This window comes from Bombyx mandarina, chromosome 24, assembly GCF_030267445.1.
Source record: "Bombyx mandarina strain Sakado chromosome 24, ASM3026744v2".
Lineage (NCBI taxonomy): Eukaryota > Metazoa > Arthropoda > Insecta > Lepidoptera > Bombycidae > Bombyx > Bombyx mandarina.
The window spans coordinates 5,628,367-5,648,190 of NC_143230.1; the positions used below are offsets into that span (position 1 = coordinate 5,628,367).

At 38.4% G+C, this 19,824-nt stretch overlaps 1 protein-coding gene across 1 annotated transcript in view; it reads right to left on the reverse strand.

Moving 5' to 3' along the window:
* Positions 1-3,628: 3,628 nt before the first annotated feature.
* LOC114241006 (uncharacterized) overlaps positions 3,629-19,824 on the reverse strand; it is a 30,827-nt gene continuing 14,631 nt past the window's right edge. The window contains exons 16-28 of the mRNA XM_028171698.2: positions 19,657-19,738; positions 18,829-18,943; positions 16,979-17,101; positions 16,279-16,407; positions 15,914-16,070; positions 14,893-15,147; positions 8,175-8,388; positions 7,719-7,927; positions 6,569-6,705; positions 6,011-6,122; positions 5,042-5,292; positions 4,231-4,299; positions 3,629-4,156 (exon numbers count right to left, since the gene is read on the reverse strand). Coding sequence (XP_028027499.2) covers positions 4,100-4,156; positions 4,231-4,299; positions 5,042-5,292; positions 6,011-6,122; positions 6,569-6,705; positions 7,719-7,927; positions 8,175-8,388; positions 14,893-15,147; positions 15,914-16,070; positions 16,279-16,407; positions 16,979-17,101; positions 18,829-18,943; positions 19,657-19,738 — 1,910 coding nt within the window. The 3' untranslated portion in view covers positions 3,629-4,099. The remainder of the gene's footprint in view (positions 4,157-4,230; positions 4,300-5,041; positions 5,293-6,010; positions 6,123-6,568; positions 6,706-7,718; positions 7,928-8,174; positions 8,389-14,892; positions 15,148-15,913; positions 16,071-16,278; positions 16,408-16,978; positions 17,102-18,828; positions 18,944-19,656; positions 19,739-19,824) is intronic.

Genomic DNA, 19,824 nt, shown 5'->3' on the forward strand with positions numbered 1-19,824 from the left:
CATGTCTTGTTTTTATTCATGTTTTTTTTTTTAATTATATCTGTCATATAAATAGTAATCGGTAAATAATTCCTCGTCTAGTTAATCTTCTAAGGCTGTCGGTCAGAGACGCAGAGTCGAACAAACAACAATCAAATCGGTCCAACGAACCCAATTTTTTTTATAAGACCAGGGATTTATATCCTGTAATCCTTTAACACGTGCGCATATGGTACGAAACGTCCGGCATCTTTCTTCCGCCGGAAGACTGCTCATAAGTTTTCTAAATAAATCAGACGAAGAAATACGAGGTCGGTCGTCCTCTTCTAATGCTAATTTCAAAAAGACAAAGATAATATGTAGTTATTTTATAAATGTTTTTATTAACAGATATATGTACAATTATCGAACATATGTCTTTATTGAATCTTGCTACTTTGTTTTTTTTTTATTATTGCTTAGATGGATGGACGAGCTCACAGCCCACCTGATGTTAAGTGGTTACTGGAGCCCATAGACATCTACAACGTAAATGCGCCACCCACCTTGAGATATAAGTTCCAAGGTCTCAAGTATAGTTACAACGACTGTCCTACCCTTCAAACAGAAACGCATTACTGCTTCACGGCAGAAATAAGCAGGGTGGTGGTACTTACCCCCGCATACTCAGAAAAGAGCCTACCATTATTTTTTTTATATTAAGATCATTATTTCTTGAATTTGTATTTACTCGTAAAAATAAAAGACACGAATCGTCTATGGGACAATCATGTTGTACTACATATATATTTACGTAATATAGTAATTAGTCGGCCTGATTAGAACTCCGCCGTGTTCGATTCCCGTACGTAATTAGTACCTAGGTACATGTATTTATTCAAGATATTCTGTAGGTATAACGGCTTGTGCATTGCGGATATTAATAGGCGACAGTAACAACTAACAATTTAAAAAAGCAAGTCTCTCTAAACTAAACCCCAGATGTAGTACTCACATCGACCGATGGCAGTGTGTCGATGTTCAAATCCCGACGAAAAGTATCAATTTTTCTAAGGAAATACATACAATCGTGTTCACGAATGACTTCCATGATGAAGAAATATAAGCGCTGCATTGCTCTGAGGAATTGTTCGAGATGATACCGACATCTCGTTTTTACCATCGCACCGCCCGCCACCGGAGTAGAGTTCATCCATACTACCTGGAGCCACTACGTTCATCCACAGTGCGTTTCCAGAGATCTTTTTTGCCACGTACCATCCGGCTATGGAATGAGCTCCCCTCCACGGTGTTTCCCGAACGCTATGACATGTCCTTCTTCAAACGAGGCTTGTGGAGAGTATTAAACGGTAGGCAGCGGCTTGGCTCTGCCCCTGGCATTGCTGACGTCCATGAGCGATGGTAACCACTCACCATCAGGTGGGCCGTGTGCTCGTCTGCCTATACGGCAATAAAAAAAAAGAAAAGTTATGCGCGCTATTTTCAAGGGTAGGATAGCCGTTGGACATGAAATAAACTTGTCTTCGACCTTATTTCTCCAGGTGAGTGGCGGCAATCAATCAATCTTACAGCTATGGGCCCCGCAAACCAGTTAAGGCTGTGTCCGTTGCGCCAGTTTTATGCAATAAAAAATAGTATCTGGGTGTAAATTATACCTAGTTTGGCACACAAATTGACGCGCGAATTCTACTTAAACAGAGAGCAACGTATTTCACTATAACCTATCTTTTTTATTTTATCAGTGCCAGTTTGTTAATTAATTACTAAAATGTGATGCAATAGGAATTTGATATATCGTAGTGAAATTGTGTATTAAAAAGAAATTTTATTTAGACAATTAAAAATGTTTATTCTACCACGTATTAAGATGATTGTGTGAATTTAACTCGTGGATTATTAAAATAAAACGTTATGAATAAATTTGAATGTGAACGAAGCAAATAAACTATTAAGTTTTATAGCACGAGTTTAATTTGAACATTAGAAATAGTACATTGTACGTAATTTTTAAATGAACTACTACTAATTGAATAAGAACTGTCTGATGAATTCATCTTTGTTTAATACTTCACTATTACATTTTATTGCCTTTTGTTTATTTCACTTTTGGACTAAACACAATATTGCAAATTACCTGTGCACAAGAATGGCGGAGAATTTTAGGTGCGTGAGAGCAGACGTAGACACTAACGCGCATGCGCACTTGTCAGAACCGAGGGTGAAAACTTACACTTTCTTCCCTGTACAGCGGGAGGAAAACGTTATTTTTAAGGTGACTAAAGAAACACTGTACCTATTGGTAGTTGTGTGAAAAATAAATAAATTAATCTCTTCTCGTGATGGTCAACGTTATTCACATAACGGTTTAGCGGTAGGCAGCGGCTTTGCTCTGCCCCTGGCATTGCTGAAGTCCATGATAACCACTCACTATCAGATGGGCCGTATGCTCGTCTGCCTACAAGGGCATTATCTAAATAAAATAAAAACATTTTCATATTTTGGGATTTTCTCAGCAACATGCATAACGTGGTAGATTATCTACCTACTTAACAAAACGTGACCATTTGTGAATAATTGGCCATTTTATTGAGGCGACAACTCGAAATAAAAATTTATAAAAATCTTTTCAATAAGTCATTTGTCAAATCGTTCTACAGAATTTCTTGGAACATTAATTTTCAACTTACCGAACTCAACATTCAATGCGGGAGTACAATAAAGCAATGGTAAGTGTTCGACGCCTTTGTCAATTTATCATCTATACTAATATTATAAAGAGGAAAGATTTGTTTGTTTGTTTGTTTCGAATAGGCTCCGAAACTACTGGACCGATTTGAAAAATTCTTTTTCCATTAGAAGCCGACATTGTCCCTGATGAACATAGGTTACTCTTTTTTAATTTTTTGGAGTTTACTCCTTTAGAATCGATTTACATATATAGGCCCGGGGTATGAAAATTATGGGGACCAAAATCGTACTAGCATGTCACACGAAATGCGTTATGCGCATTTCGTGTGACATGCTAGTACATGCGCCGGCAGTCCGCCACAAAGCCTCGTACTGATCGCGCGTTTCTCTCATTATTGTATTTTCATATATTTGTTAGTCGTTTGTTTTGTGTCTCGTTAATTTGTTAATAATCTGTAGTGTATCGTGTTGTCGTAATATAGAACTATTTCTCGTATTGTTTCGTTTAATTTTTTATATCCAGTAAACTCCAGTCGTGCGTCGGAGCGGACACACACACTTTTTTTTTATTTTATTTTTTTGGTTTCATGTGTGTTTTAATGTTTCCGAAGCGAAGCGAGGGCGGGTCGCTAGTACTAAAATAAAAAGGGATAGGAACGCTATTTAAAACTTAACTTCATTGCAGATTACAATTTCTTTAATTAATAGATACTTTAATTTACATGCTTTTAATTCAATTCCTTTCAAATAAACGGCGAACCAATGTGCTTACTGCGAGTTTTCTAACGTTCTCGATAACGTAAAAGTTAACTCCAGATTTGTATGGAATTGGAACGTTTGCCTATATCTGCCGCTAGGGGCGCTGTTCCCACTCCATAAAAATTTGAGTAAACTTTTACGCTATCGAAAACGTAAATTCGTACTGAGCACGCACAGAATCGGAAAAATAAAACTCAATCGATTATGCTTAGTGTTTTATTACATTGCCATCATCAGTATTCATACATTCATAATTACGATCTAAACGAAAGAACGTCACACACTCGCTCACACATTCATTTGCACGCAGCACTAAATAAACTTTAGTCATTAGGTACCTCTTACAAATTAAACCCTACTATAATATAATTTTAATACTAACAATAAACTAAAATGACAACGCCTCACTACCGTGAACATTTAGCCGACATCGGCAACAGAAGGCCGCGTCGCGCGTTTCGTGCAAAAAGTTTTTAGTTTACAAAAACTTTACGGAAATTGAAAACAAAAACCAATTAAACTCTTAAGATAAAACCCAACACTCGTGTGACTTAAAAATAGTGAAATAAAGCTATTTATTTATTTACTTATGTAAAACAGGTGTTTTTATAAAAATATGTTTGCAATGCTTTAACCGCTCGCTGGTATCAGGTGATGTGTGTGCCGCGTCTCATCACTTCTTCTCATTGCCAGTGTTGCCACTGTTTGTAGTGTTGGTGTTACCGTAGTTCTGTCGGAACATTCAAAACAATTAACGAGAGATCTTGGAATTAGTTTATAATATTATAAAAGTAAAGTATGTACCTGATAATATTGAGCGGCCCAAGCTTGTGGGTCCTGAGCGCCACCTCCCTGCTGATTGCCTTGCTGATACTGAAATATTATGTTTCATATTGCATTTAGTGAAATCATTTTGATATATTATTATACACACTTTTGACATTAAATTTAATTTGTCAATTTTATTATTTGGATTCTGACATGATTTTAATGTACATTGTAAAAGTTCTGATATGATCGCTATTAATATATAATGCCTCACTCTAATATATGAACAGCTTATAAAAGTCATAGAAAACAAACTTAATAAAAAGGTGACAACAAAGATAAACTCTTGCCATAAAACAATACAACTGACATTGCAAACGTTCCTGAGATAGATTGGTATTGTTTTTGTTGCCAACAAAAGCTTCAGAAAATGCTTGTTGGCAGTGGTCTTCATGTTGAATGTTTTTTTTTTTATTACCCTTGTAGGCAGACGAGCATACGGCCCACCTGATGGTGAGTGGTTAGCGTCGCCCATGGACTTCAGCAATGCCAGGGGCAGAGCCAAGCCGCTACCTACCGCTTAATACTCTCCATAAGCCTCGTTTGAAGAAGGACATGTCATAGCGCTCGGGAAACACCGTGGAGGGGAGTTCATTCCATGGCCGGATGGTACGTGGCAAAAAACACCTCTGGAAACGCACTGTCGATGAACGCAGCGGTTCCAGATGATATGGATGAACTCTGCTCCGATGGCGGGAGATGCGATGATAAAAAGGAGATGAGGGAATCATCTCAAACAATTCCTGAGAGCCTTGTTTGCATTGTCTATTACAAACAAAGTCCTTACCCTGGCCCAATTCTGTTGTTGCTGTTGCCATTGCTGCCACTGATACCACTGTTGCGCTGTGTAGTTGGCAGGCCACTGCTGTTGCTGCTGTTGTTGCTGTTGCTGTTGTTGTTGCTGTTGTGGTTGTTTGCCAGTTTGTCCACTTGGTGCAGTCGGACCGCTAGAGGCAGACTGTTGGCCGCCCTGACCAGACTGAGTTGCTCCGGTAGGATTGCCCCAGTTGGCCCAACTACCCCAATTCGGGCCCCAGCCTGTTGGTAATTTAAATTATGGCATTTAGAACCAATAACAAAACCTAAAAAAAAAAATTTTTTAAAGATTGTTTGTTGTTGTTTTAAAGTTATAAATACTGTATGCCTGTATGCCATATGCCTGAAGCAAATTTTAGGGATAATTTCTTTTGTTGTTATTGTTGTTACTGTCTGTTAAAATTACTAAATTCGAAATTTATTTGTGTTCAGTAATTATTGCACACAGCATTGAATAATCATACTGCATAATCTCATGTCGATATGTGTTTTAGTTTAAATTTAGGTTTTGTGTAGAATTTTTGCCTTTACTGCTTTGTTTTTCGTGTTTAATGTGAATAAGTACTGTAAATAAGTTTATTTTATTTAAATGTTTCAATTGAAAATACCAGATCTAAATATGAATCTAGCATGAATTTTTGTTTTTTCTAAAAAATTTTTATACCTTACAATTTTTAAAAAATCCTTTAGCAATTTATGCAAAATATGTGAAAATAAGTTATATTTTCGTTTACAAGTGTATCAACCATAAAAACTTCCGAATCGCGATTCGTTAAAATTGAAGAGTGATGGTTAATAAAAAAAGTTCTCATTAAGAATATTTAAAATTATTGTGAAGGAGATAGTTTGAAACATTTTGCGTTTGTTATAGTTACTGATGATCTATAGTGATATAGACATAGATCTATAGACTTGATTCTAGTCTTAAAATCGTACGTACCTTGATTCTGGTTCCAGTTGCCCCAACCTCCCCAACCACCATCCCACTGATTCCAACCTTGCTGTTGATTCTGTTGGTTCTGCTGCATTTGATTTTGTGTGTTTGGACCATCCTGTATTATTAAAATTGTACAAAAAAATTTACAACGTGAAAATATTTCCTATTAAGAATTTCATCATCTGCATTAATGATTAAATTCGCAAAAAGTAACTGTAGAGAAAAATGCTCAAAGAAGTATTCAAATTATTATATAATACACAAACAAGACCAGCATGGAATGCATCTATTTGACTGCAACACAGTTTTAATTATTAGCATTCATTACTGTAAAACTACTGTAACACTGTTTAAAATTATATTTTACTGACTGTGGAATAAACGATTTTTATTATTTAATTTACAATTCAAAAAGCTAAATGAACATGCAGGGAATTTCTAACTAGTTACTGCAGGTTTGTGGGAAACGAACGTTTAGCAATTGATATTTAAGGTTAATTAATGATTGACGATCGATCATGATTGATAGATTTTTTTTAAATTTACTAATATTCATCTAACCTGTGCCTTCGGCGGATTGTTCGGTCGTGGCACGGCCGGCGGTGGTCCGGTATTGTTGTTTCTGTTATTCCCGCGTTGCCATGATCCGGCCGTATTGTTTCCAGTTGGACCTCCAATATTGGTGTTGCCGCCACCACCTATATTGGAATAAAGGTTATAATTTGTACTAGTAAATAAAATTCTACTGGTGGTAGGACCTCTTGTGAGTCCGCGCGGGTAGGTACCACCTCCCTGTCTATTTCTGCCGTGAAGCAGTAATGCGTTTCGGTTCGAAGGGTGGGCAGCCGTTGTAACTATACTGAGACCTTAGAACTTATATCTCAAGGTGGGTAGCGCATTTACGTCGTAGATGTCTATAGGCTCCAGTAACCACTTAACACCAGGTGGGTTGTGAGCTCGTTTACCCATCTAAGCAATAAAAAACGTCCAAATTGGTGACTATAGTAGAATAATTTTGTCCGTGCAGTTTGGGTCATAAAACAAAGCCCGGCTAGGGCGGTGAGCATGTTGCGCGGACGCAACGCCATTATCGATAAAAACAAATGATTCATCGAAAGCAGGTACACGGCGGCGGGGCGGTATACGAAGGGTGGTGAGACATTGTTATGTTAAGTCATTTGTATTTACCTGCAAATTATAGTACATTATATCGAAGAGTAATGTGTTTTTATGCATTCGTTCTCTGAATTTCTTTAGTGACACAATGGCTACTCCTTTGTTTTGTATCAAAACGGCAGAATTTATTCAAAATAATATTTGCACGTGTTGTTATCAACAATGTGTTAAAATTTTGCACTGAAATAAGAATAAATCCCGAAAAGTTACAAAGTGTTAATTTCTGCCGTTCTCGTTAACTTGCTGCGGCGATATGTGGTGTAAGTGTTCGATTAGTGACTCTTTCTTTCATTTTTATCACTAACCCACAAAATGATAAAACTAAATACACTATCGATAACGCTTATCGACAACAATAATGCGCATCACTATGCCCGTCCATAAGGCTCGTGAGTGGAAGAGAGTGAAATACTCGTTTCAGTCCTCCGATTTTTTATGACCCAAACTGCACGGACAAAATTATTCTACTATAGGTCAGAAATTTTGCGGCCGTGATGAGTGTCGATACTGATATTATAAGATGAAGAACAATTACCGGGAGGTCCCTGTGGTGGACGTTTGTTGTCGATGGGTCTCGGAGGTCGGTCGCGGTTGAAACGGTCGGCGTTGGGAGGGGGAGGCCCGGGGGGACCGCGCGGCATGGGACGGTCAAGTCGCCCTCCTCCGCTACCACCGCCGCCGCCGCCGCCGCCTCCACCACGCCCACCGCGATATCCGTCTCGGTCACGGCCAAAATCGCCGCCACTGAAATATAAATGACAATCAATTACAGTTGAACAGTAATATCACGCAAATCAGAACCAAAGCGCTATAAAACTGAAAATTCTGCGAAAATTAGGTTGTTTATGCTCATATGATAACATTTAAAAAAAAGTACCAAGTGGCAACAAATATATGAGCCATATAATGCAATGCAATCAGTGCTCAGCACCATCGAACTTATTAGCTATTTACTGATATTATTAAAGACAAGAAAAAAACAAATAAATACCGTTGGGGTTGTGGTGGTCCCCAGCGGTCAAAGCGAGGTGTAGTAGGTGGCCCAGGGCGTTGTCGTCCACCCCATCTACTGCCACGACCACCTCCACCAACACCAACACCGCCGCCGCCGCCACCACCACCACCACCGCCGCCGCCGCCACCGCCGCCGCCGCCACCACCTCCACCCCACCTACTTCCGCCGCCTCCGCCACCCCAGCGATCTTCTACAGGACAAAAACACGTCAATTATTATTGATTATGCTCAGGCGGTTACAAGATATGCATTATTTTAGTAATATAAATCAAAATGCAAGGTACCTAAAAGTACATATTATTATCCACAACACGCTTCCTCAGTAATAGTTGGGTAGATGTTGATTAGCTGTTCATTCAAATGATAATATATATTATCTGTGACTTCTAAAGTTAAAGCTTGGATCAAAAGCCTAAATTGGATAATTTGAAAAAAAAAACTGTAGTTCATTACTAAATCTAGTAAACCTTCTCAAGGAGGGTTCAATTAACCAATAACACATCATATTTTCATATTTTATCATAGATGAAATTTTTACCAACAATTATTTCTCTATTCATTTTTTGTAAATGTAAGTAAAGCTGCTGATCTATAGTGTATTTTACGGTCAGCTATAGATTTGCATAGATTACCTTATTACTACATTCTATTATACCATGAACAGGTGATTAAAGTTTTTCTAAAAAAACTAAATGCTGTTAATAGTTACATTTACATCACATGAACGAAGCTGACCCGCCATTAATCTAGTTTTTTTATCTATTGTTTAATTCTAAATAGTGATGAAGTATGTCTTCCGCACTATTTAGATGTTGTTAATTTTAGGTCAAATTCAAATTCATTTATTTCAACTTAGATGTCAGTATGACACACTTGTTGAATGTCAAAATACAAATAACAATGTTAACTCTACCACCGGTTCCAAAAAAAGCCACAGTCCTGAGAAGAACCGGCGAAACAAACTCAGCGGGCTTTTTTTTTTGTTTTTTCTCAAATATTTTCTTTTTTTTAAATAAATAAAAAAATTTACAGTAAAAAAAAAACAAATTACAATTAAAAAAATAATAATAATAATGAAAAATGAAAAGGCCAGGAGCGAGCGCCTCATTCCCACGTAGTGCCATCTAGTAGATAATCCTCAACTTTATAATATGCCTTGTTGCACAAACGTTCCTTAACAGTTTTCTTAAATCTATGAACAGGTAGTAATTGAATGTTTAGTGGGATCTTGTTGAAAAGCTGTACACCCAGCCCCCTAAAAGAGTTGCTTATTTTCTTAATTCGAGCCGCCGGCAACGCAAGCCTATGTTTGTTCCTAGTGTTCACATTGTGCAAATCGCAGACTCTGGGGAATTCTTCAATGTTTTTACGCACGTACAATACATTTTCAAAAATGTATTGGGACGCTAAAGTTAGAATTTTGATTTCCTTAAACTTGTCCCTCAAGGATTCCCTCGGGTGCATATTATAAATAACACGAATAGCCCTCTTCTGCAGGATGAAAATCGTTTCGACATCGGCAACATTGCCCCATAGCAAAATCCCATAGGACATAACACTATGAAAATAACTAAAATAAACCAGGCGTGCCGTATCTTCATTAGTATACGTTCGTATTTTTTTTACCGCAAACACTGCAGAACTAAGTCTACTCGCTAACTTGCATATGTGAGGACCCCACTGCAGCTTGGAATCAACTGTTATACCAAGAAAAACTGTCGAATCCACAAGCTCCAGTGTCTCTCCACTTTCAGTAATATTAGTGTCTACTTGTCTAACATTAAGTGTGGTAAATTTTATACATTTTGTTTTATTGTTATTTAATAACAGATTATTAACACTAAACCAATGTACCTCGCGCGAGATTGCATCATTCACATCGTCATAATCTTCCAAATGTCGTTTAATTTTAAACAATAATGATGTATCATCAGCGAATAATACGACCTCGTGACGGGTTTCAATAAAACTTAGGTAAATCATTGATATATACAAGAAATAGGAAGGGACCTAATATGGAACCCTGAGGAACACCCATATTAAGTAAGACACCGGAAGATCTCGTTCCTTTAACGTCTACCTTTTGGATTGTTCCGGATAAATAAGATTTAATAGGTTCTAATGAAACGCCCCTAATACCATAATGGTGTAATTTCCTCAACAATGTATTATGCTCAACACAATCAAAAGCTTTAGATAAGTCGCAGAAAACCCCAAGGGCATTATGCGACTCCTCCCAAGCCTGAAAAATATTTTTAATGAGATCTACACCTGCATCAATAGTTGACCGACCTCTAGTGAATCCATATTGTTTGTTATGAAGCAGGTTATTGGAATTGAAGTGGTTCAAAAGTTGTTCCAAAATTCATACAATATTCAAGATCCAGACTAGACTCTCCACCATTTGCCTGCGAAGGATTCTTGAATACTTTGGCCACATTGCAAGGAAAGACAGTGACAAATTGGAGAAATTGGTTGTCAATGGAAAGGTCGAGGGCAAGCGACCAAGAGGCAGGAACCCGACTCGTTGGACGGACCAGATTCGTGCAGCCCTTGATACCACAGTGCACGATGCTCTGCACTCAGCTGCAGATAGGAACAGATGGCGGTGCATTATAAACAACAAACTGTTTCAAGGCCATGACCACGACCCTCAGTAATATGGAAACCGACGCAAGGAGGAGACAATATTTTTATTACTCTCATCATAGTCAGTTCTTAACAGAGCAGTCATGGGCAGTCCAAGCACTTGTTTATTATTATTATCTTTGTTAATTATACTTTATAAGCAGTTTTATAGTCCAGTATAATGTTGATGTTTTCGATTGCTCTGGGGTCACGATAGGTGTGTAATATTTGGTCAATTTATAAAAAGAGTAACAATCAAGTGTCGCGGGTGGCGTTGCTACACGAAGTGACGAAGCGCACGGTGTAGAACCGCAACCCCGCACCGTTGTCCGCTGGCATTATAATATTTTTAACTGAATTCAAGTTTCAACTCAAATCTGTGGTATTTTAACACTTCGATAAAGCGGCACGACACGAGAACCCTATCATCGTGGCCGCCGGTAACTACATTCCCGATCCTGCGGACAGAATGGAAAACAGTCGACGTCGCCCAAAACACGTCATCTCGGATCCTCCCGATCCACTAACGGTGCTTCTAGGTACTTCAAGCACCGGTCACCGTTCTCGTCGAACCCGTCGCTTGCGACGAAGGGTTCGACGAGTAAATTAACTCTCAGACACAGCCCACTGAGTTTCTCGCCGGATCTTCTCAGTGGGTCGCGTTTCCGATCCGGTGGTAGATTCTGCGAAGCACGGCTCTTGCTAGGGTTCGTGTTAGCAACGTCATCAGGTTTGAGCCCCGTGAGCTCACCTACAAAAGTTAGGGTTACGCTGAAATAGCCTCTCAAGGCTCTCAGCTTAGGTAGGAAAAAAGAGGTATTTTAAAAGTTTATAGCTGATAGCGACCCGCCCTCGCTTCGCTTCGGAAACATTAAAAAAAATTTGAAAAAAAAAAAAAAAAAAAAAAAAAAAGTAGCCTATGTTCATCAGGGACAATGTCGGCTTCTAATGGAAAAAGAATTTTTCAAATCGGTCCAGTACTTTCGGAGCATATTCGAAACAAACAAACAAACAAATCTTTCCTCTTTATAATATTATTAGTATAGTAGACTAGCTGTACCCGTCCGTTTCGCTGGTCATTTAAAATTAATATTATTATTTCTCACCCCCACAAAGATTCTAATCATTAACGCCCCCCCGCAACTGGTGTAGAGAGTCCAACACTAATTTAAATATTAGCCTATCCATTACGTACATGTATTGTACACGACCCGGTCTGTATGGCTGTTTCCGAGTCGTGTAATAATATTTTTTGCTGTCTGTTTGTGCGCTGGTAGAAGACGGCTGTTTCTTTCGATGGGTTTCGGCTTCTGTAGCGAGGTTTCACAGGTAACTGTCTGGTTCACTGGTAGCTGATTCACTGGTGGTTTTCTGATAACTGTACTATTGGAGAACTGCTGGTAACTGTTTCTGTCTTGCTGATGTTTCTTTGTCGGAGAGCTTCTGAGAACTGTTTCTGTCTTGATGTTTCTATGTCGGAGATTCGCTGAGAACTGTTTCTGTCGAAGATTTGCTGAGCACTGTTTCTGTCGAAGATCCACTGAGAACTGTCTGTTTCTATGATTTTTCTATGTCGGAGATCCGCTGAGAACTGTTTCTGTCGAAGATTTGCTGAGCACTGTTTCTGTCGAAGATCCACTGAGAACTGTCTGTTTCTATGATTTTTCTATGTCGGAGATCCGCTGAGAACTGTTTCTGTCGAAGATCCACTGAGAACTGTCTGTTTCTATGATTTTTCTATGTCGGAGATCCGCTGAGAACTGTTTCTGTCGAAGATTTGCTGAGCACTGTTTCTGTCGAAGATCCACTGAGAACTGTCTGTTTCTATGATTTTTCTATGTCGGAGATTCGCTGAGAACTGTTTCTGTCGAAGATTTGCTGAGCACTGTTTCTGTCGAAGATCCACTGAGAACTGTCTGTTTCTATGATTTTTCTATGTCGGAGATCCGCTGAGAACTGTTTCTGTCGAAGATCCACTGAGAACTGTCTGTTTCTATGATTTTTCTATGTCGGAGATCCGCTGAGAACTGTTTCTGTCGAAGATTTGCTGAGCACTGTTTCTGTCGAAGATCCACTGAGAACTGTCTGTTTCTATGTCGGAGATCCGCTGAGAACTGATTTTGCCTATATATGGCCATTAGACATGTGTAAGTAATGCGAGTGATATTACTCGGGTAATATTACTCTACGATGTAATGCAACATCACACATTACGCGAAGGAAACAAACATCACACCATCACCCAACATGTTTCTTTCTTTGTCGTGTAATGTTGCTTAATACACGAACGGAACCGAGCGAGCGAGACAGACCGATCGACGCAAAATAAATGAGCAAGCGACACGGAATTATTCCTAGTGATTTGGAACCGTATGTCCTGGCCGCTAGGTACATTTTTATACCTATGGTACGTCTGAATTTTAATATAGGTATTTGTGTTTATATTTTTCATGCGGCCAGCCGGTAGTTTCCCGCAAGTACTTACTTAATTTTTTATTCGCAACTTTTGTAAAATCGCTAGTCGCTCGTAATTGTTTAGTAATATTTCATATTAATTTTTGTGTTTGATTTGAATTACTTAAGCACTTGTTTGAAGATAGTTTTATTATTTGTTTTAATGCGTGTTTAATAAGTGAAAGAAATAACGGCGTCTAAATGAAAGTACAGTCCTCCTTGGATGCACTTTGAGGATATCGCGCCGAAACAATGCATCTACTGCTCTCGTATATTAACATTATTGTCGAGCTCAATTTGCAGTCTAAGTCGCCATATGAAATCCGTTCATCCCACAATAAATTATATTAAGTAAAAAATAAAATTATTATATTATTAAGTAAGTCAATCTCTGTCAAGTAATATAACAGTGTATTACAATACAAAGTTCATACTTTGTATTGTAATACACTACTGTAATGACACACCCGAATCATTACCTAAGTGATGTGTTGATACACATCACTTAGGTAATGATTCGGGTGTATAGATACAATGTATTCGTCGTCACAGTATCTATTGAACGCACCGAGTAATGTTAAGAGTGATGTGTAATGTTTTCGAGTAACATCACCTGTCTGTAAAAGTGATGTCATATCACATTACATTGGGAAGTGATGTTTTGCGCAAGTCTAATGGCCATCCTTTTATATTTATTTCAGGTCCCCATCTCGCGACGCGCTATCGACGCGCCACTTTTGGAGGGTCCCTTGATCTGTATGTTACCGTAGTGAAAGCGCTCCACAAATCGTTCCTATTGGTCTATTTACATTCTCTGATCTGATACACTAACATATTGACTATAAAATAACTTAAGATTATACATTTATTACGTAATCACTTATTAACGGTTAAATTAAATCTATTTGTTTCTTAAACTATAAAAAACCCTATTTCGTCCTGCACATGTATTACATGGATGCCAAGTTTCAAGTCAATCGTATGCATGGTTCAGTAGTTATATCGGAACATCCGTAAAAACCACTGTAGATTTATATATGAGTATAGATCAGCGATCGGAGAACCGGGGTAAATTACCCCAAATGGGGTAAAATGAAATTTTGGGGGGTAAAAATGAAATTTTTGTGAGTAAAAAGTATATATTGAAGTGCAACTACTTTAGAATCTATATTTTCTCAAAAAAAATCATTTAAATTAAAAGATTTGGGAGCTATATATGAAATTTAAACTGGTTTTTTCGTCTAATAATACAAGAAAAATATCATATGAATTATAAAATAACAAGAAATTATCCTTTACTTATATTTTCTGTGGGGGCGATTTTTTTTCCTAAACTGTATATTACATATTATATTACTATTATTACCGTTAGGTATTACTAGGTATTACATTGAAAAACTGAATAAATGATGTTTAAATTAAATTTTTAGTTATTGTTTTCTTTTCAAAATTATCATGGCGGCTATACTTAAGATGAAAGATGCTAAAAAGAAGCGATTTCGTTTTTTTTTGTTCTTCACCATGGGGTAATACCAAGTTACACAAAAATGTTTTGGGGTAATAATTAAAAAAGTTCCCCGACCGCTGGCATAGATTATTATCGTGGGCTCACCTCGGTCGCGGCTGAAGTCCCGCGTCGGACGGCCGCGGTCCTCCCGGCCGTGTCGCTTGTCGTGTTCCCGGGGGCGCTTGGCGGGCGGCCCCTCCCGCGCGTCCGAGCGCTCCCGCTTCTCGCGCTCGCGGCCCGCGCCCGCCGCTTTCGCTTCCTTGTGGTACGCTTCGATTGCGGCTTTGGCTTCTTCTTCAGGTAGCTCCGGATAGATCACCTCATCTATCCAAGAGCACTTCTCGGGCGCGGTGAAGTTGGCTGTGGAGTGCAAGCGTGACAGTGAGAAAGAGAACCAGCGGTGATAGAAAGTGACCGTGGATGAATGTAAATCAGCCTTTCCCAAAGTGGGCGATAACGTCCCCTTGTGGGCGCTGGAGGACCCAAGGGAAGATTTTATTTCTTTGAAGACATTCCAATTACAGCTTAGAATTACATTCCAAAGTTAATTCAAAGTTAATCTATAAAATTTTGACCCGTAAACATATCAACGCTTGAAAGGCAAACGTGACTAAGCGACAATAACTGCTTTGTACATAAATGATAGATAGTAACCATATTCGATGCGCTAAAATATATATTTCTAGGTCTATTAAAATAATTTCAATCCTACAGCTAGATTCGTTAAAATAGAATTTTTTTCAGGTATTTCAAGTTTAAATTAGTCTACTGTAAAGTTCACGCATTGTCGCTTAGCCACGTTTGCCTTTTAAGCGTCAATATGATTAAGCCCATTAAGCGGATCGTTCCATTTCACTCTTTATTTTTGAATTCTTGTCAAGTGTCTGTCTTAGTCTGTGTCTATGTCTAGTCGTTGCGGTAAGAGACCCAGAAAAAAATGGGGGCGTTGTGTAGAGGCTTGGGAGGCGATTTGTAATTTCATCTAGGAGAACTCTTAGACACAGACTAAACTCTCGCTATAGTGGTTTATAAGTAGGTGCAAAAATGGGGGCGCTAACATTGAATTTATTCTCAAAATGGGCAGTAGACACAATTTGTTTGGGAGCCTCTGATGTAAAGTAGAGACCTTTCATATCGAGTAGCGCAGCGTCCGGCACGTCCTTGGAGTCGGAGGAGGTAGCTCTGGCTCGCTGCTCGTCGCGAGGCAGTATGCAGACGGCCACACGTCGGTATCCCTCAAACTCTCTCATTTTGCGTCTTTGAGCCGACGGGTATACGTTGGTCTGTTTTCACCCAAGCGATGCAGACGATGCGTAGCAAATCAGCCGCAACGACGTAACCATGATATGGAATAAAACATACTCATTATAAGATCTGTTCGTCTACAACAGAATCTCAATAGAAAACTCTGTGATAATAGGAATGTTTAGTATACACCATAACATTATGAATAATGTTTTGTTGAAACAACAAAATATGAACAAAACTCACCTGATCTAAAATGTAATTTCTTCTTCGGTCACGCGCAAATTCCAGCAATTTAAGCACGCATTTAGCGCACTTGGAGACCATAGCGTCCCACCTGCCTTCGAAGGTCGCGCGGAATGGTTTACAGTCCACCTGGATCAACATATACTCATAAAACAAAAGAACAAATACTAACATATGATAGCTTAAAGGTACCTGATTAAAATGACATACTTTATGTACACTAACCAATATAAAATAGTATTATAGTAAAAGTTATGTCCATAGTTGTCATGTTATGTGAGATCAAATTTGCATTTCATTTATAAAATAACTTTGAAAACATTACACATAAACAATGCTGAATTTTAATCAATTTCAAATTCAATCTTGTGAATTTTGTATTTTATTGTGTAAGACTGATTGACTAGATCCTCACAATTCATTTTCGGGAGTTCATTCCACATTGAGAACCAATGACTTACAACTTAGCTACTGAATTGAAAATACAGCAAGAGCCCTATGCTCCTGTTACTAAATTTTATAATAATAATTAATGTCATTCAAGCACAAATTATGGTTGTTGTTATTAATATTGTTCTTGTACACTTAATAAATATATTTCAATGTAGATATTATCAGCATTACTTGTTAGGTAAAAGCAAGAATTATTGAACATATCTGTTTTAAAAAATAAAAATATATTGCTATGTATTTTCCATACCTTCATCTTATCAAAGAGAGCACCAGTAGACAAAATGTTGTAGCGTTTGTCCAAGTTTGTGTCGCAGTGGTTCTTGGCCCAGTAGGTCTTTCCAGATCCAGGCAGCCCCACCATGAGGATCACCTGTCAATTAGTCTTAAATTAACAAAATAAAATAGAATATTGGGACAATTTGGGAGTAAAGTTTACACCTTCAAATAAATACAGTAGGGACAGAATGTCTGTAGTAGTAGAAGTAAATAGTAAATAGTTGATCATAAGAACCAGTATATTCCCCGCTGTTACACCGCTCAGTCAGACTAAGGTGTCTCGCAGTCGGTACTAATCCAGTGTCGATTACTCCGAGACACTCAGTAGACGATGTCTTAGGACAAAAATGTAAACAACGAAAGATCCTAAGTCTTCAACTGTCGTATTTTCTTCTTTTCGTTGCAGAATTTTTGTTCGTTCCGTCTTCTTTCCCGGAAGATTAACAGACGCAAGATAACTTCTGTTAAAGGAATTGTAGAACTTTTTGAATAAATTTGATAAGGTCAGCCGTGATGAACACACAAAAATTGTACATTCCCGAGTGGATTACATGGCCACTCGCGTGATACCGTGGATTCGTTGTAAGAATAGCGCTTGGCAAAACAGTTTTTACATGCTAACTTAACGGTATTTGAAAGTCCAATCACACATTAGAATAATATTCATATTGTATGTGACCACATGTTGTATCTACACATGTTTTAAAGCAACTTATTTCCTAGTTATTGTAAATTAAGTACCCGATGGACTCGGTGCGACGTAAACATTCCTGTTTACGCCCAAGCAGACGTCGGATCCGTAAGCCCGTATCGTTGCAACACGCGCGTCGTTGTTCTGTAAAACGTGAGATAGAAACCAAAGCTTTTTTGTATGTTCATCTAAACTCCTTTGCTAATCGTTTCCACGTACCATTCTTGTGAATGTTATTTAACCAGCTGCTCGTTGAACACAATCCTTTGTAATACGTTCTGTTGCGAGAGCCCCCACTCGTACCCACAAACAAACATTATTCAGACCAAAACGCTAGTGCGGCATCGTTTTGGCTAAATATAATACACGAAGTTACGACTGATTTGCCCACAGAGTAAGAGTTCGTCGACGCGTCACATTTCTCAGAGTACAGCGTAGGCTCCAACGGCGCTTGAACGTTTAGTGAACACCCCACATACGGATTTTCAGTTGACCTTTTTCATTGTTGAAGACCAGTTTTCTCCGTTTGAAGAAGTAACTTACCTGTGATCAACTTAGGTTACGGACATGACCACGGTGGAACTCCACTATTTAAAGTTTAAATCTGTTTTTGTTGATAATAATGTTTTTGAAAATTAAATTACGGGTAGTTCATTAACGATAGGTCGTGGCACTCTTCCTTAAAAAATCAGTGCGATAGCATCGCAGAACAATACACTGCCAGGATTCATTTATCTGGAAACGAAGCATATTAAAAAACAAAAACATTCAGGAATCGAACCTGAAATATGTAATTTAATTCTTCGGTGATGGTTGTCATTCTTCGATTGTGCTTGTAAAATCTGCTAACTTTTCATCTTCCATCTTCAGTCATCAGTTGTAGCGCATTAATATCCACCAAGGATTCGTTCCACTATTAGTATTCGATCAAAATCATAATAGGATTGACATTTCATTATGTCATTTGTCAAGTTAACTACCTATCAAACGAAGCTGTTTTATTTTATCATGTCAATCAGGTCTGCAAAATATTCATAGAATCGAGAGTTGACATTTGTTGTCAGTTGTCATTGGAATCCTATTATAATTAGAACGTATGAGTTTTGACGTAAGACATGTAGGTGTGGTACCTCGGGCTGCGGGGGGCGGCGGGGGCCGGGCTGCAGCTGCGCGTGCGCGAGCAGCGTGAAGTCGGGCAGCAGCTTGGCCTCCTCCGGGCCGTCCAGCTCCTCGTCCACGCGGTATCTGTTCAGTACAACTCGCTTTATAACGATTGTCATTCAAGTACTACATGAATCAGCGTTAGTAGAAAGAGAAAAATGAAACTTTGATTTGTTGAGTCTCTATATCGGACAAGAATTAATAAGACATGTGTTCAGTTAAGTGACTAACGTATATTGATTACAACCTAACGTGTTATCGACAGCCCGACAATCCCGAGACTGGCGTAGCACCATTGCAATATAACTACCGCGAACACATACATATAATTATTAGTTGCTGTGGGGACATTTGTGGTCCCTATAGATTTATTTCATGAACTTTCAGACCAAAAAACGTCTCAGGCAACACTTAGTAAGGCTAACAATTTTAATAACCATTGGCCGTAAATAAATTAAAAAAAAAAAAAAAAACTAACAATTTTAAGCTTTTAAAGAACATGTACAATTTAACTGAAATTAATGTAGAATCTTTCGCTTAAAGGAATTTCATTTTTGTCATTATCAATAAGGATTATAGTGATATGTACCCTCCGATGGACGGCTACGCTTGTCACCAGCAAACAGGCTATTCAAATAATGCTGACGACGGTGACCTCTATTCCATAATTCATACCCTAATTCACAATCATATTATTTTATTTTTTATTAAAACACCTAATCCAACGGTCATCTCGGCTCTGGCCTACTCACCTCGGTGGTAAAGCCGCTTGATGTACGGATGTAAATTATACATACCTTATAACAAACTTAATTCTCTTGTCCAATACATGGCCCTCAAGGACCTGCTCGGCCGTCACTTCGGGTACGTCACCCTCGGCTAAAAATAATAAATATTCTTAATTAATAGAAGCGCACGGTATAAACAATAAACGATCAGTGGCTAGTGGCGTCGGTGAGTAGGCG